A 15,525-nucleotide genomic window follows, 5' to 3' on the forward strand; every position below is an offset into this window, starting at 1 on the left:
TACAACACATAGTGAGAATCTTATCCTCCCTCCCCCCAAAAAACCTCCACACAAAAATAAATAGAATTCTTGTACACCAATAATGAACTCATCACTGGGCATGGTAGTGCACATCTGGAATCCCAGCACACAGGAGGCAAAGGCAGGAGGATCACAGAGAGTTCAACACAGTGAGTTCAAGGCCAGACTGAACGACATAGTGAAACCCTATCTCAAAAACACACACAAAAGAAAATACTCCATGAAGAAAGAAGTTAGGAAAATAATACCATTCACAAATGCATCAATGACCATACTCCTCAAACTGACGGACAAATACAATGCAATCCCAATCAAAATACCTTAGCATTCCTTATAATTACAGAAAACAGTCCTAGAATTCAGAAGGAATCAAAAGAGATCCAGAATAGCAAAAGTAATACTGGGTAACAAAAAGCAGAAGGACTCACAATCCTGGACTTAAAGTTACATTATAAAGCTAAGTGATTTTTAAAACAAAACAAAACAAACCACAAACAAACAGAATATTGGCACAAAAACAGATCTGTGAATCAACTGAACAGAATAGAGAGAGGATACAGAAACAACCCCAGGAACAATTCAGCCATTTGATCTTTGGTAAGAGGGCCAAAATATATGTTGGGGAAAGAGCTTATTTTACAAATGATCGTGGCTAGCTACTTGCAGAAGACTGTATCTAGACCCGCATTTATTACCATGTACTAAAATCAAAATAGATCAAAGAATTAAATGTTAGAACAGAAACATTTAGTCTGCTGGAAGATAAAATAGGTAAAACTACTGATAACATAGGCATACATAAGGACTTTTCGTTCAGAACTACAGAGGCATAAGAAATAACATCAAGTATCAGCAAATGGAATTATATCAAACTAAAAAGCTGCTGTAAAACAAAGCAACAACCAGCAGAGTAAAGAGACAATGCACAGAATGGGAAAACTTTTTTGTCAGTTACACTTCAGATGGAGCATTAGGATCTAGCATATGTAAAGAACTCAAAAAAATTAGACTCCCTAACATAAAAAACCCAATCAAAAAATGGGCAACTGAAATAGATACGTATCACAGGTACAAATGGCCAATAAAGACATGAAGAAGTGTTCAACATTGGCCACTAGAGAAATGCACATTAAAACAACACAGATATTCCACCATACTATACAAGATTAGCTATCATCAAGAAATCAAATAATAACACTGACAAAGCTGTGGGGAAAAGGAAGTCTTCCACATTGTTGGTAGGGATTTAAACTAGTACAACCACTATGGAAATCAATATGGAGTCTCAAAACCTAAAAACAGAAATTCAATTTGACCTAGTATTCTACTTCTAAGTACCTTCTGCAAAGGGTTAAAAACAGCAGATAACAGTGCCCATCAACAGATGATTAGATTAAAAAAAATATAATATTAACTGAAATAAATCAGGCTTGCAAGTTTAAATAAAACATGATTTCTCTTATATGAGAAACCCAAAATATAAATAAATTACAAAACAAAATAAAAAACAGGTAATAGAAAACAGGGAGATGGAAGTTTTGCAAAAGGGAGGGGGATCATGAGATGAAGGGAGCTGAGGAGGGGAGGGAGGAGAAGAGGATAAATAGAAAAACATGAAGATGTGTTATGCACATGCACCAACTCCCCAAGAGGAATATAACCACTTACTGTAAATACGTATTAATAAAAATAAAAATATTTTTAATTTTTTTTTAAATGATGATTTTCCTATCCATTATCCAATACTCCAAAACTTGTGTTCCTACAATATTTAATAATATTGCTGCCACATCAAATCTCTTTGAATGCTTTCTGGCTAACAAAATGTTCAACACTGAAGTATGACAAAGTCCTTCACAATGGGACCTTTGTCTTCATTTCTACAGTTTAGTCCCACCAGCTTATTCAGGATATAGTCCAAATACACCCTGAACTTTCATGACTCTATGCCTTTATTCAGGATATAGTCCAAATATACCCTGAACTTTCATGACTTTATACCTTACTTTATGTGTTCATATCCTATACATATTTGCAAAGACTGTTTTTCCCAGCTCGTACTTCTCTATTAACTACTAACCCTCCAAAGACACATTTAGAATACCACTTTTGTCAGTGATACCTTCCCCTAAGCAAAATTAACTGCCTATTCTTCAATGATTGAAAGTGTTGATCCCTCAAATACATTACTTATCAACCTGAATTATGGTTACATGTTGACTGAGCACAGTTGTTTTCTGTCTTATCCACTGGATTTTGATGCTTTGAGCTCAACTCGTGACCAGCTGGCTATCTTCGTGACTTTACTGAGTCATCCTTATCTCGCTGTCGAACAGGATGCTCATTGGAAGCATGTATTCTTTCACATAGCTAAACCTGAGCAGAGAACCTATTTCATTCCAAGAACAAACTCCCTACCTGCAGAATAGTCTGGGCTTTGTTTATTTTCCTAGAGAAAGGATTACAGCTGGTCACTTAAGTCCTGAACATATAACCTTGATTCTTCAACACAAACTTCAGCTACATTTTATGTTTAATTATACTATCAATCCCTACCACTCTGTATCACAGGGTTTGTTGCTTGTTAAAATAATCTTAAAAGGATTTTAAAAGTAGGAAATGATGTGTTCCAAAAACATACAAAGTTCAGACCCCCCCCAAAAAAAAACTGTTTTACTGTGTATACATTATTTCACATGGAGATTATAAAAACTCAAAGTACCTCAGCACTAATCATAAATCCCTTTTATGAGTGAGCCTAACTATACTTCCCCAAACTACAAGTCTTCAGAGTAGATAAAGATGGTTCACAGTTGAAGCAAAAACAGTTATTTCCAGAACAGCAACTAATGTTAGTACGCTCCATTTTAATTTTTCTCCAATTTGTTTACATATATATTACTTCTAGACACAGGGAAAATGTCATAAAACTTCCAATGAATAACCACTGGTTTTTATTTTTAACAAGTCTGTATTTTATTAAGTTTCTTAGTCAGCATAGCCCTTTAAACAGACAGCCCTGATCTGTATGGACCCTCTGAAGATTAATAAAATTCAGCTAATTTCTGGTACACACTGATTTCATTCTGGGTATAGTTCTGTTTTTCAAATGTTTACTTTTTGCTTTCATCGAAGTTGTACAACAGCCTTAGAAGATGTTGAAAAAAATCCTAAGACCATCTCCCTGGTCTCTAAATTCAGCACTTTGCACATCTCAGAAACAAATGCTTTGAAACCATTTACCTGATCTTTTTAGTATTTACTCCCATATTTCTAAATAATTTACTACAGCTTGATTTTTCCATTTTAGGCCTCATCAACTGACTTCTCAGTGTATAAGAAGAAAGTTTTAAGTCTTACATACATTGACAGACCCCAGTCTCAACTTCAATATAAGCATACTTCCCCATCCACGCCAAAACAGAATTTGCAGTTTTAGTTAGATCAGTTTTTGTTTTCCACATTAGGATTATGTAAATGCTTTTGCTAAGAAGTGAGCCACACACCATATCATCTTTTCTGCACTGCTATGTAAGTCAGTGGCTACCACACTGCAAAGAGTTGCTCCAGAATGATAACAAAGCTGATTTGGCAGTATCTTTTTTCTCTCTTATCTTAGTTTCCTGATTTGATACCTTATCTCTCCTAATTTAATTTCTTATTTTAACTGAGTATAAACTGTACCCATTTCCTGGAAATGATGCATGAGTACCAAATTACTGTGAGGTTGACCATGTAGAAATAGCTTTACTTTTAAACTCCACTGATAAATTTGACTAGCCCATAAATTACACTGGATATCATTTTCCCTCCGTGTCTTAAAAGTATTGTGCTAAGAAATCTAACATTCTTATTCTGTATCTTTTGTATAAACTTTTCTCTCACTCTCTGAAACCATATGAAGTCTTTTCTCTAACCCCAATGTTTTGAAATGTCACAATAATATTCCTTGGTATAGATGTGCTTTCATTCATGGTAATGGATATTCAACCTGGGAACGCATACTCTATAGCTCAGATTTTTCTTAAATGATTTCATTGATAATTTTCCCCTTCAGTTTTTTCTTCTCTTCTTTGGACATATCTGTTTATTAAGAATGATCTTGTGGGGCTGGGGATTTAGCTCAGCGGCATAAGCGCCTGCCTTGCAAGCAGGCAGTCCTGAGTTCGATCCCAGGTACCGATAAAAAGGAAAAAGACAAAAAAAAAAAGAATGATCTTGTATCTTTTCTTTCCTTTCCTACCATCCATAGGTTATTATTTTTTGCCCCCTTTCTGATCAATTCCTGAAATTTATTTTCCTTACACTGAAATTTTTAATAACCAAGAGCTCAATGAACATTCTTTTAAATGTCTTCCCATTTGATGAATTCAGTAAGTACTCTCACTTTTTCAAAAATATTATTTGGGGAGTGGGGTGGGGTGCTTATAAATGTCTTCCTCCAAACTGTTTTCTATTCTTTCTTATCTCTACCTTTCAAAGAAATGCTTTTCCTTAAGTATGACTTCCAATTTAGAGTTAAGAATAAGCTATTAAATAGCCAATTAAAAGCTTGTAGTGGGGACTTATGATAAGTTTAAAAACAGGCTTATCTGTCTGCATTTCCCAAAAAGGTTTCCCTTGGTCTAGGGAAATTCACCAAAAGAAACATTTTTGCTCATGTAACCATTAAAATAATTTTAAAATATTATGTACTCACACATCTTTGGTACTAAAATTTTTATCTTGCTTCAATGTTTATAAGAGATAATTCTGGCATACTGTCAATATTAACTTTTAAAAAGCTACTCATTTGTTAAATGATTTAAATAATTTCAGACTTACAGAAAGATTGCAAATATTACTATGACGAACTGCACTATGCCCTTTTCTAAGCCAAATTATTATTATTTTTTTAACTAGGGATCAAACTTGCGACCTCATGCTTGCCAGCATAAGCAGGTGCTTATGCTGCTGAGCTAAATCCCCGGCTGCCAAATTACTATTATCAGAATCAGACAACTGGCATTGATATTATACTACTTATTATAGACTTTACTAAAATTTTACCAGTTTTTACACTAATGGTCTTATCTGTTTTAGAAGCTTTTGAAGGTTCTGCAACATAAACTGGGGCTTTTTTGCCCTCCATCTTAATATCTTAGGATTTAGTTATCACATATCTACCCTTTTGGCAGATTATAAAATTTTGCTATTTACCTCTCCCTTCTCACTGGATGTCATTTTTTGATCTATGCTGTTTTTTAACAGAAATATTATCAGAATCACGTTTTCAAGATGTCTCAAATTTCTTGTGTGGGCCCCTGAGGACAATGGTAATAAAAGGCTGTGATCATGAGAAAACACTGCAGTACAGAGTTCACAGTGTGGTCAGTAGCTGAAGACTCCTGAAGGGCACAGTTCGCACTGCACTGACCCGAGCTTGTAAAACTGTCTTTGCTGTCACTGTGGTGGTGCTGTAGGAGGAAGCTCATGGCTGTGTTCTAGCCACCACTTTCAATAAAAGCATTATTGACATAGCCAGACCCTGACCCATGCCCTGCCAATTCCAGCTTTCTTAACATGGCTACCAAATTTTAACTATTAAATCTGAGAAAAGTTTGCAAGAGGAAGAAGTTGTTGCCATGGTTTGAATATCCAAAACTCACGCTGAAAATTTAACCCTATCATAAGATGCTAAGATGTGGGACTAGACGAAACCCTTAGCGGGGATCAGGAACACATCCTCATGAGGGCGTGAACAGGTTAGGGTAATGTGCTGTCTTGAGAGAGTCTCCAGTATGACTAGGTCTCTTGTGTGCTTCCTGTTTCTCATCATGGGGCCTGCCAGGAAGATGGCCATCATCCAGTGCAGCCCCCAGTCCTAAGAGCCATAAACCAAAACAAATCTCTTTGTAATATATACAGTGTATGCTATGGCATTACTGGGGGGGGGGGACTACAAGATGTGTGTTAATCCCCAGTGCTAACTGCAACTCGGATGGAGAATGCATGCCAAGCTCTATGCTGGAGTTGAATGAATTTGGAATGGTAGGCATGAGTGAAAACACGCAATGTAACAATTATAAAACTGTTGCTGTAGAGACCAGGTGTGGTGACACAAGCCTATAATTCCAGTAGTTGGAGGCTGAGGCAGAATTGTCTTGAGCTCTTGGTTCAAGGCCAGCAAGTGCTACATGAGTTAAGAGGCCAGCCTGAACTGCACTGAGACCCTAATGAAAAAATAAGCTAGCAACCCCCTCAAAAAAGAACAAACTGTTTATCTACAATTATTCTTTTATACTCTTCTTTGTCCTATGAAGCCTTTCTCTGCCATTTTACCCTTTTGTAAACTGTTTTTGCAGATAAGTTTTTGTTATACATTGCATGCTCAGATGGAAAAACTAAAATACCAGATTTTGTCACTATGAACACTATTAACAATCTATAAATTTCATAAAGTGCTTTCCTTTAAGTCTTTAGTGCAGTGCAATAACATACAAGTTACAGGTTTAGCACCTATGGTTCTCAGGAATACACAGGACCATGCAGGTCAATGGAAGGGAATAATCTGTCGTTTTTCTAAAATACGCATCAGTTTTCCATTTGTTGCCAAGGCCTCATTTTAGGTTATATACCATAGGTTCAGAGGAAAGTAATGGTTTTGCCTCCTCAAATAGAAATTTAACACTGACATCCTAAAAAAATTTTAGCCAAAAAATAAACTTGTATTCACCTAAACAGAGAAAGAAAAAGTCCCTACCTCTCAAAATCATCTGAGTACATTCTTACAGACGTCTAGAAAAGAAACAACACCACAGAATAATGGTGTGGCACAGCCTTCTAAAGTGTAAGATTTGCTAATAACTTACAGGGGAATGTTTTAATAATACATGAGTCCTTATGAATTTTTTTCACCTTAAAAATAACTAGAATCAACCGGGCATGCCTGTAATTCCAGCACTCGAGAGGCTGAGGTAGGAGGATCTTTGAGTTCCAGGCCAGCCTGGGCTACGTAGTGAGTGTAAGGCTAGCCTGAACTATGCAGCAAGACTCTGTCAAAACAAAAAAAATAAAAACAAAAAATCATACTTTAGAAGCTTTAGTCTACATTTTTTTCAGCAATCATAGAACTTGATTTGAAATCTAGAGAATATAAAGTTTACCACTGTTCAGTTAGGAACAATTTTAAGTTGAGACTTAACAGGATATATTAGTAAGTAAAAATTTTAAACTTAGATGATATTAATTACGTCTATCTCTAAAAATGAAAAAGGTACTATATTCTGAAACATTTTTTCCTGATAGTTTGATACTTAAGACCAATTTGCGTGTTATTTGCTATAAAGAACAAAAGAAATACAATTCGACTATTTTTGAGCCCCACAATTGACTGGGAACAAAACACACATGGTATATACCTGTGATATTCTACAGTCCACTAAAGATTACAAAACATAAGAAATGACCTCTGCTCTCAGTATATAATTTTTCCTTAAGCAATTCTTATTGGTAATTCTAAATTAAATTCCTTATTGCTCTTTAGGAACAACCTTGTAAACAGGTGACTTTCAAAAGTTTGGAACAAATATATTACAACATGAAATATCTAGAATCAAGAAAATAATTGAGACATTCTGAAATTAATACAAGTTACCTTTGGCCTTTACAATTACAACAACAACTTGCAGACATTTATTAGTACAGCAAACTGAAGTGCACATACATTTTTTTGAGAGATTCTGTGTATGTGCTGAGCTATTATTATCCTTATTATTGTTGTTGTGAAAATACAACCTACTACCAAAAGTCTGAGGATGTAGCTAGACTACTATTGGGGAGATAAAGCCTCTAAGAATTTAAAAGTACTGTATAGAATATGATTTAAGCCAAGTATGATGGCACACTCCTCTAATTCCAGCACTTGGGAAACTAAGGCAGGAGGATCACGAGTTCGAGACCAGGATAATTTAATTCAATCAGTCTAAAGGGGCCAATCATAGGCCTTGCAATAATACTACATAAAGTAAGACCCCATCTCAAAAAGATTAATATGATAAATTCTGTATTTTTATTACTTAATTTTACAAATATATATGTAGTTTAAGTTAAATAAAGCGTTCAAAGATTACTAAACTTCAGTTTCAGATTAGAACAGACCTCTACCCAGACAGTTTTGGAAAAGTAAATCTACCTGAGATATTTAGGAAGCACAAGTCTGAGAGGTAGGTAACGTACAGATTTTCCTAGTCAACTGCCATACACCATATAGAATTTGCCACGATGGTTCACTGTGATTGGAAAAGAAATTATATAAGGTTTTCAGGAAAACCTTATACATTAATGTTAGTGTTGAAGAGATCTCTATCATTACCTATTTTAAGATGAAAGGACGTCAACAGTGTTGTCTTTTACACTGATAATGAACACTGTTTTCATAGAACACGGGCCTTCAAAAAAAGGTTCACAACAAGGTAAGATAATGGTATTCTACAGTACAATTTAATTCAATCATTCTAAAGGGACCAATCACAGAGCTTGCAATACTACTACCACAATCTTGCAACACTGAGGAAACTACAACTGAAATCAATTATTGTAGCCAGGCACACATGTTTGCAATTCCAGCACTCTGGGAGACTGACACAGGAGAATTTCAAGTTCTAGCCCAGCTCAAGCAACTTAGCATCTTAAGTAAGATTCTGTCTCAAAACAAAAAATAAAAAAGCTTGAAGGTACCGCTCAGTACAAGAGCCCTGGGTTCAACCCCCAGTACATCAAAAACAACACCCCACCGGATATACATAAATATATACATAAAATCTTAAGTAAAAATTTAAAAATCTGCTTCTGATATACAGAAAAAGGAACTGGTCCCTTTAGAATTAACAAAGACACACTTTCAACCTTAAGAAATACAAAAAAAAAAAAAAAGAAAGAAAGAAAGAAATAAAGATTACTTAGTGGTTTAGCCCGAGGAGGTAACACTGTAAGTATTCCACTGCCAGAAGTAAATCTACTGGATCATCAGAAAAGGTAAAAGCACAGTATCAGAAAACTTAAATAACTCCATTTTCCATAGTGAGAATGTTTCTCTCAGAGTAACATGAGAAGAGAAAACAAAGTCCTTCATGAGAGGGATGGGTAGTGTAACGTGACTTTCAGATTACAGATGATTTTATAACTAGGAAGTGAGACACAAACTATAACTCCCCAATGCCTACCATGATGTGCTCAATAAATAATTTTTATTACTATTCACGATCTTTGTTAGAAGCCCAAACATTGACATGTATAATGAAGACCAAACCTGGCAACCAGAGGAAGCTGCAACACTGTGAGGATGTGTCCATACTAGTAAGCCCTAAGGATAGTCACAAGAAAAACACTGCTCACAGGGATTGTGAAGGAAGCGCTAATGGACAGCACAGGAACACTGCTCTCTTTCTAGGAAATACAATGAAATGAGCCTGGCCATGTAGACACTAACTCAGAACGCCTGCATAGACCCCACTGGGTCCAGCTGTGCACCCAGCACCATAACTGCACACGACAGACCTAGCTTATTGCTTTCAAAACTCGGGTTCTACAGACTTTGTACAGCCTACACATAGAAAGTAACAGCGAGAAAATGCTCAAGCTTGAAACTATATGTGACTTCAGAAAATGAGATTTATTTACTGAGAATAAAATATAAAGAATGAAATAAATCACACAAAAAAGTAAGCCTGAATATAATCTCTAAATTTAAGAGCTTGAAACTGCTTTCATAATTTTGCCTAGTGAGAAAAAAAATCTTCATTCCTATAACAACCTGGATAATTTCTCATGGAGCTTTGGAAGCCCAAAATCTCCTGGATACTAACTGAAATCTTCTACATACCACCTATTTAAAAGACACATTTAAAAAATAACTTAATTGTATAGTATAGTGCACTAAAAAGTATTGGCTTTCAAAAAATGAATTGATTAAATAAGAATAAATTATTCCAACTATTTCATTAATGATTTTTTCAACCTCAAATTTGTTGGCAATCTTGGGGTATGTAAATAAGAAAGTAGAGAATCAAGCATATTTTCAAATTTCTTATGAATATTTTCACTTTCCTGGATTGATGGCAGTATGACACTTGTTTTGAATCATTTTGCTTCCCTATGTTCCCCACCCCTCCCTAGACCAAAAACCTAGATATGAACCAAGTTTAGTAACAGAAGACATTCCAAGATGCAAATAGTAGATTCCAAAAGATATCCATAACATAAAAGCAGTGATAATGGCTTCACTCTTATGTTCTTCCTCAAAACAGTGATAAAGGAATCAGCTACATTAAGTACAACTGCTGACCACAAAAGTGAGCATTTATTCTACTGATAAGAAGAATTCAGGATTCATAAACAATTACTTTCTAAACCCTCTTTCAGTTACAAAAATAAACAACATTTGGAAAAAAAAAACTTTGCATATGAAAGTTTAGTTTGGTGCTTCTGGAATTTTCTGAATATATAAAAGATCACACACAGGGCTAGGAATATGGCTTGTGGGAACATGTGGATTTCATCCCCAGCACTGCAAAAATAAGTAAATAAGTTAACAAATAAATAAATGGAAAACAAGCCTTAAAGGCACAAATTAATACAGTCCCTACATTAGACTAACAACAGAAAAAAACCAAAAACCCCACAAATATCTTTTAGCAAAACTCCCTAGCTCCTCCCAAAAACTATAAATCTCTCAGTAAACTTTATTAAAGGCAAAAAAGAACTGATATAGTTTACTGAATTCCATTATACTATAATTGAACTTGGACATCATAAACAAAAACACCTTTTGCATATCAAAACTATTTTTATATACAAATATCCACCCCAACTGATTCACTATTTCATACACACAAAAATCATAAATGACTCCACCATGACTTTCATTCAACCATAAATCTGCTAAACAAAAATTTTACCTTTTTGCTACTGTGTACTTTTTACTATATATATGCCTGGAGGGGGGAGGTCACAGTGTTTTATATTAAAATGTTAGAATTTCCTCTAAAGAAAAATCATTTCCCTGAACTAAATGCCTACTGAAGGGCCAGTGGAGCATATCTAATTCCACTGTGATCTCGTAGAAATAAACAGCTTAACAGGAAAAGATCTAAAGTAAACAGCAAGGATGTAAGATGACATGAGAAAGTCCGGAAAATGTTAAAAGTGGCAGATACCATGGTACCTGAAACCCTCTACAGTGTGAAATGAGTTAACTACTAGAACTAACAAAACTAAAGGCCAGGTCTTAGAGGAAGAGGAACCTGGAGACACACACGCAATAAAGAGAAGTCAAATACTGATCAGAAATACTAAAAGGGAACACTATGCTCCTCAAACTGTGCCTTGAATAGAAAGCAAACCCTCAATTAAAGGGAGTAAACCAACATGTATTTCAAAAGTGTAGGCTGGTTTCAGGTAGGAAACCATGCTAAGGCCCGTATGAGAAATAAAAAGCCTCAAATTTTCACAGGAATTACCTTGTATAAAATAGAGGATACAGAAATTAATCACACCTCAACCCCAGCCACTAAACACCTAAAAACAACAAAGTGATACTTTTTGACATAAGGTAGCACTAAACTTTTATTAACCATTCCTTTTTACTTGTGTACAATTAATAGCTTTCTGAACTTACATAAATCACTGGTTCTACTTCAAATCTATACAAGAACAAAACAGCATATTAAAGGAGACTCAAAGTAGTCACCATAAAACAAACAATATTTCAAATTATACACCACAGGTTTTTATTCTGGGGGGGGATGATCTTCCTTTTATTGACTATCTGTACTAAGTCCCATCACAAATATATATCAATTATGGGATTAAGGTATCATTCCCAACCTTCTTTTAAATCTGCAGTAAATGTAGTATGAGCTTTTAACTGGTTCTGATTCAAAAAGCTAAGTTGGGAAGACTGGTAATGGAAAAAAGAAAATAAAGTGTGTTTTTGGTCAAGGTACAGAAGGCAGACTGGTGGTACAAGGCCTGGGGTCTTGCAGGTACAGAAGGCAGATTGATTTGGTGGTACAAGGCCTGCAACTCTCAAGCTGCATTAGTCTCTCATGAATAAGATAACATTCACTCTTTGAATTAGAAGCCTAAACTTAAAAGTTAACAACTTAAAAGGAGTTTGTATCTTCTATATATATATTAAAACACTTTTGTTTTTCTTGTTAACAAGTCAGGTTGCTCATTAACATGTTGGACTGAACCAACCATTCTGAGCAATAACATTTAAACCACGTGGTCTTAGAATTAGGAGCCAGTAATAGTAACAGCACTAGAAATCAAAATAACCTTTAAATGAAAGCAAGTGCAAGGGGAAAAAGACAAATTCCAAGCTCCACTCTAATATTCTCTCTGTATGTGTGGAAAAAAAGCTGTAGCAACTCTTTATTTCTGGTTTTTTCCCCCCAAAAGACATCCCTACCAATCTCCACTTTCATAAGAGAATTGAAGTAGTTCCAAAAAATAATAAGTAGAATCACCTCAATTTGCACTCTGCAGTTTAACAGGGAATGACTCAGTTGGAGGTTTTAAAATGAAGGTTTCTATAACATACAATTTAAATAACTTGAAAAGACTCACCTGTAGGCTTAACTGAATAAAACCCAATGGCCTCTCCTTTCTTCCACAGAATCTTAGCATAATCAGTACTGCTATGACACAGGAATGGGATCTCATTTCTCTCCATTTCCTGTTTTCTATAAATAATGCGGTTCAGAACATACAGAACCACTCTCTCCCCAAGAGTGCTCACCTACAAAAAGAGGCAAACAGCAGGCACAGCAGTTACCATATGCAGCCACCAGGGAAGGCTCCTCACCCTGCCCCTGCCCCTGCCCCTGCCCCTGCCCCTGCCCCTGCCCCTGCCCCTGCCCGGCCCCTGCCCCCAGGCCTCACAGGCATTCAGAGCACTCTTGCTGCATTCGAAGCCATTTATAAGACCTTTTGTTATCCCAGAGGAAACCAATCTTTCACACCATTTCCATGGACGCATCTTAGCATGGAATACTGCCTCTCAGAAAGTCTAATAAATACAAGCAGCAATAGGTCCCCAGTGCACCCCTTACTCGCCCAGCACCTTCTTTGTGCTCAGTGTCCTCTTCAGCCGTGCAGAGCCAAGGTCTCACACAGCCCTACTCGCAGCCCCTCTATGCACCCTGCTTCAACTCCTTTTACCCCTTTCCAGCCTCCATATTTAAAAAAAGAAAAAACACTAGCATACTCTGGAGACTTCAAGAACAACTAGCTCATTTGCTGAAAGGCCCTGATTACATCCTTGGGGAGGGCATCTGTCTCAATCTTTTCAAGTGAAATATTCGTTTAACAGTCTCGTCTTTGCTATAACTGTAAGACCCCATCCCACTCAACCCAAACACTCTCTGCTAAGAAACCAGATAAGCAAGGATAGTGACACTGGAACAGTCTAGTGAAACATACGACTTGGGACAGCCAGAGAATAGAAACATGGCCTCACGTTTATACAGGCCACACCATCAGAGGAACCCCACAAACACCTACAGCCTTCTGGCATCAGTTTTTTCCCACAGACATCTTTCACGCTAAAAGCAAGAGTTCTGTACATAAAGCCTTTTTTCTTCCAAATCCTGAACTGAAGGGAAAACAAGTTCACCTCCTGATTAGCTGAGTGGAGAGAAAGGATTTACCATGTGCAGTGCACACACTATTCTTAAGTGGCCCGGCAGGGGATCTGCCTTATCAAACAATATGGGCAATGACAGAGGGGACTCCACCAGAGGGCAGCCCATTCCTTCCCTGAACAGCTCTGACCAACATAAAATTCTCCCTCAGACTGGGGTGAAACCTGTTTCCCAAAGACTGTATTTTGATAGTCTGCAGCTACACAGCCAACCAGTATCTGAAGACAGCAATAATTCTCTTCTACATTTCTTACCAAAGCTGAACAATGAAACAACTGAAGGGAAAAGGCTGACCAAATAAAATTTGGAGAACTCTTGCCATTTCTCTCCTCTGCTTTGGAAGACATCAGATCTTTAATCTCTCTCTTCTTGTTTGCCACAGGATACAATAGAAATAAACACTAAGACACTGCTGAGGTAATGGGACATCTCTAGAGAAAATTAATGTTTTCATAGTTTCGTTTTATTCCTATTTAAATACAGCCCTTAGCTAAAGCCCAAGTCTTTTTCACATGTGCTACTGTTTCAGTTTGGTACTCATGGCAGACATGCACAGGGAACTATCTTGGAACCTGTGAGTGCTATGGCACATGTACCTTATTAATTTAATTCGATCATGTTAGATCCTTCTCCTCTTGACTCCACCTTCCGCAGATTAGTTCTTTCATTCAGTTCTGTGACATGCAAAATTGATAAGCTACCTGTCCATAATTTCCTCTAAATGGTGATAGGGGTTGGGGGAAGAGACCAGGACAGAAAACGGGACAAAGTTTTACAGTATGTGATTGAGGACCTTCCTTCCGAATAACTGAGCACCAGTTTATAGGCATAGGATTGCCTCATTTAATTGTTAACTCATTTGATTTTACCACAATTATGAGACACTGAGAATAAGGTTTATAGTAAGAGTCACAGCTAAGGTCATGTGTTTAAGTTTCTTTCATTTATTAATGTTTATTCCTCAACTTTTCCTTACTGGCACAGATTTAACTAGAATAAGTCTCCCTTCACTGATTTTCCTACATTTAAAGTAGGGAAGTTGTCTCAAAGTAATTAGGCTTAAGGAGACCTATTGAGGTGATTCCAAATAATCTAATTTTGGCCCTGACACCCTCTCCTCTCTGCAGTCCACATCTGGGTATTTTATACTTTCTTAGGGTGAGGAGAGGCTACACAGACTATCAGAAGATTTCTCCTTCTCTGTCCTTCAACCTTCCAGCCAAATGTCCAAATTTCCATCACACTTAAACACCTCAGCATGTTTATCTTCTGGTCATGCACACCTCCCTCAGCTATCAGCGGTTTCTGAGAGCAAGCTATAGTCTTCTATTGCTAATCCACTCCTCCCCTCTGATAGCTCTACGCAGAATTTTTTGTTGTTTTTTGAGATAAGGTCTTGCTATGTAGTTTGATACACAGGATTTTAATTTCCCCTCCTAATTTTGTGTTTGAAGTTCCTTATCAAGATATATAGGTGTACATTCTCCTAGTCTTTGTGAGATGGACTCACTGCTCTGGAATCTCAAGGCACATTCAGTAAAGAATGCAATACCCAGAAGGAACAAAAAGTGATACTAAGTATTACTACCCTTCCATCATTTCCTCCCTTTAAGTTTGATCCTTTTTGAAGTTCCAAAATCAAAAGGAAGAAATGTGAACACTCCAGTAACCTGAAAGATCCTCATTTTCCTATGCTGGATTTCAAAGTTTCTAGAAATGCTTTCCTTGTTTCTTCTGACTGGCTCAAACTGCGACTAAAGTGAACAGAGCAGCTGATACCCTGAAGATCTAACAAGTTTTTATAGACTTGACCTAT

The 15,525-nt window shown here is 36.6% G+C and overlaps 1 protein-coding gene across 7 annotated transcripts in view; it reads right to left on the minus strand.

Annotated features, from left to right (window-relative positions):
* The window catches only part of Fam169a (family with sequence similarity 169 member A), an 80,210-nt gene that overhangs the window by 41,897 nt on the left and 22,788 nt on the right, over positions 1–15,525 (minus strand). For 6 of the 7 annotated variants that reach the window (XM_063258349.1, XM_023567226.2, XM_063258347.1 and 3 more), the window contains one exon: positions 12,634–12,805. The exons of the other annotated variant lie outside the window; for it this stretch is intronic. In XM_063258349.1, the coding sequence (XP_063114419.1) occupies positions 12,634–12,805 (172 nt within the window). The remainder of the gene's footprint in view (positions 1–12,633; positions 12,806–15,525) is intronic. 7 annotated transcript variants of the gene reach the window in all.

Source organism: Cavia porcellus, unplaced genomic scaffold, assembly GCF_034190915.1.
Source record: "Cavia porcellus strain 051 isolate PalLab524CR breed Dunkin Hartley unplaced genomic scaffold, mCavPor4.1 scaffold_11, whole genome shotgun sequence".
Taxonomy (NCBI): Eukaryota; Metazoa; Chordata; class Mammalia; order Rodentia; family Caviidae; genus Cavia; species Cavia porcellus.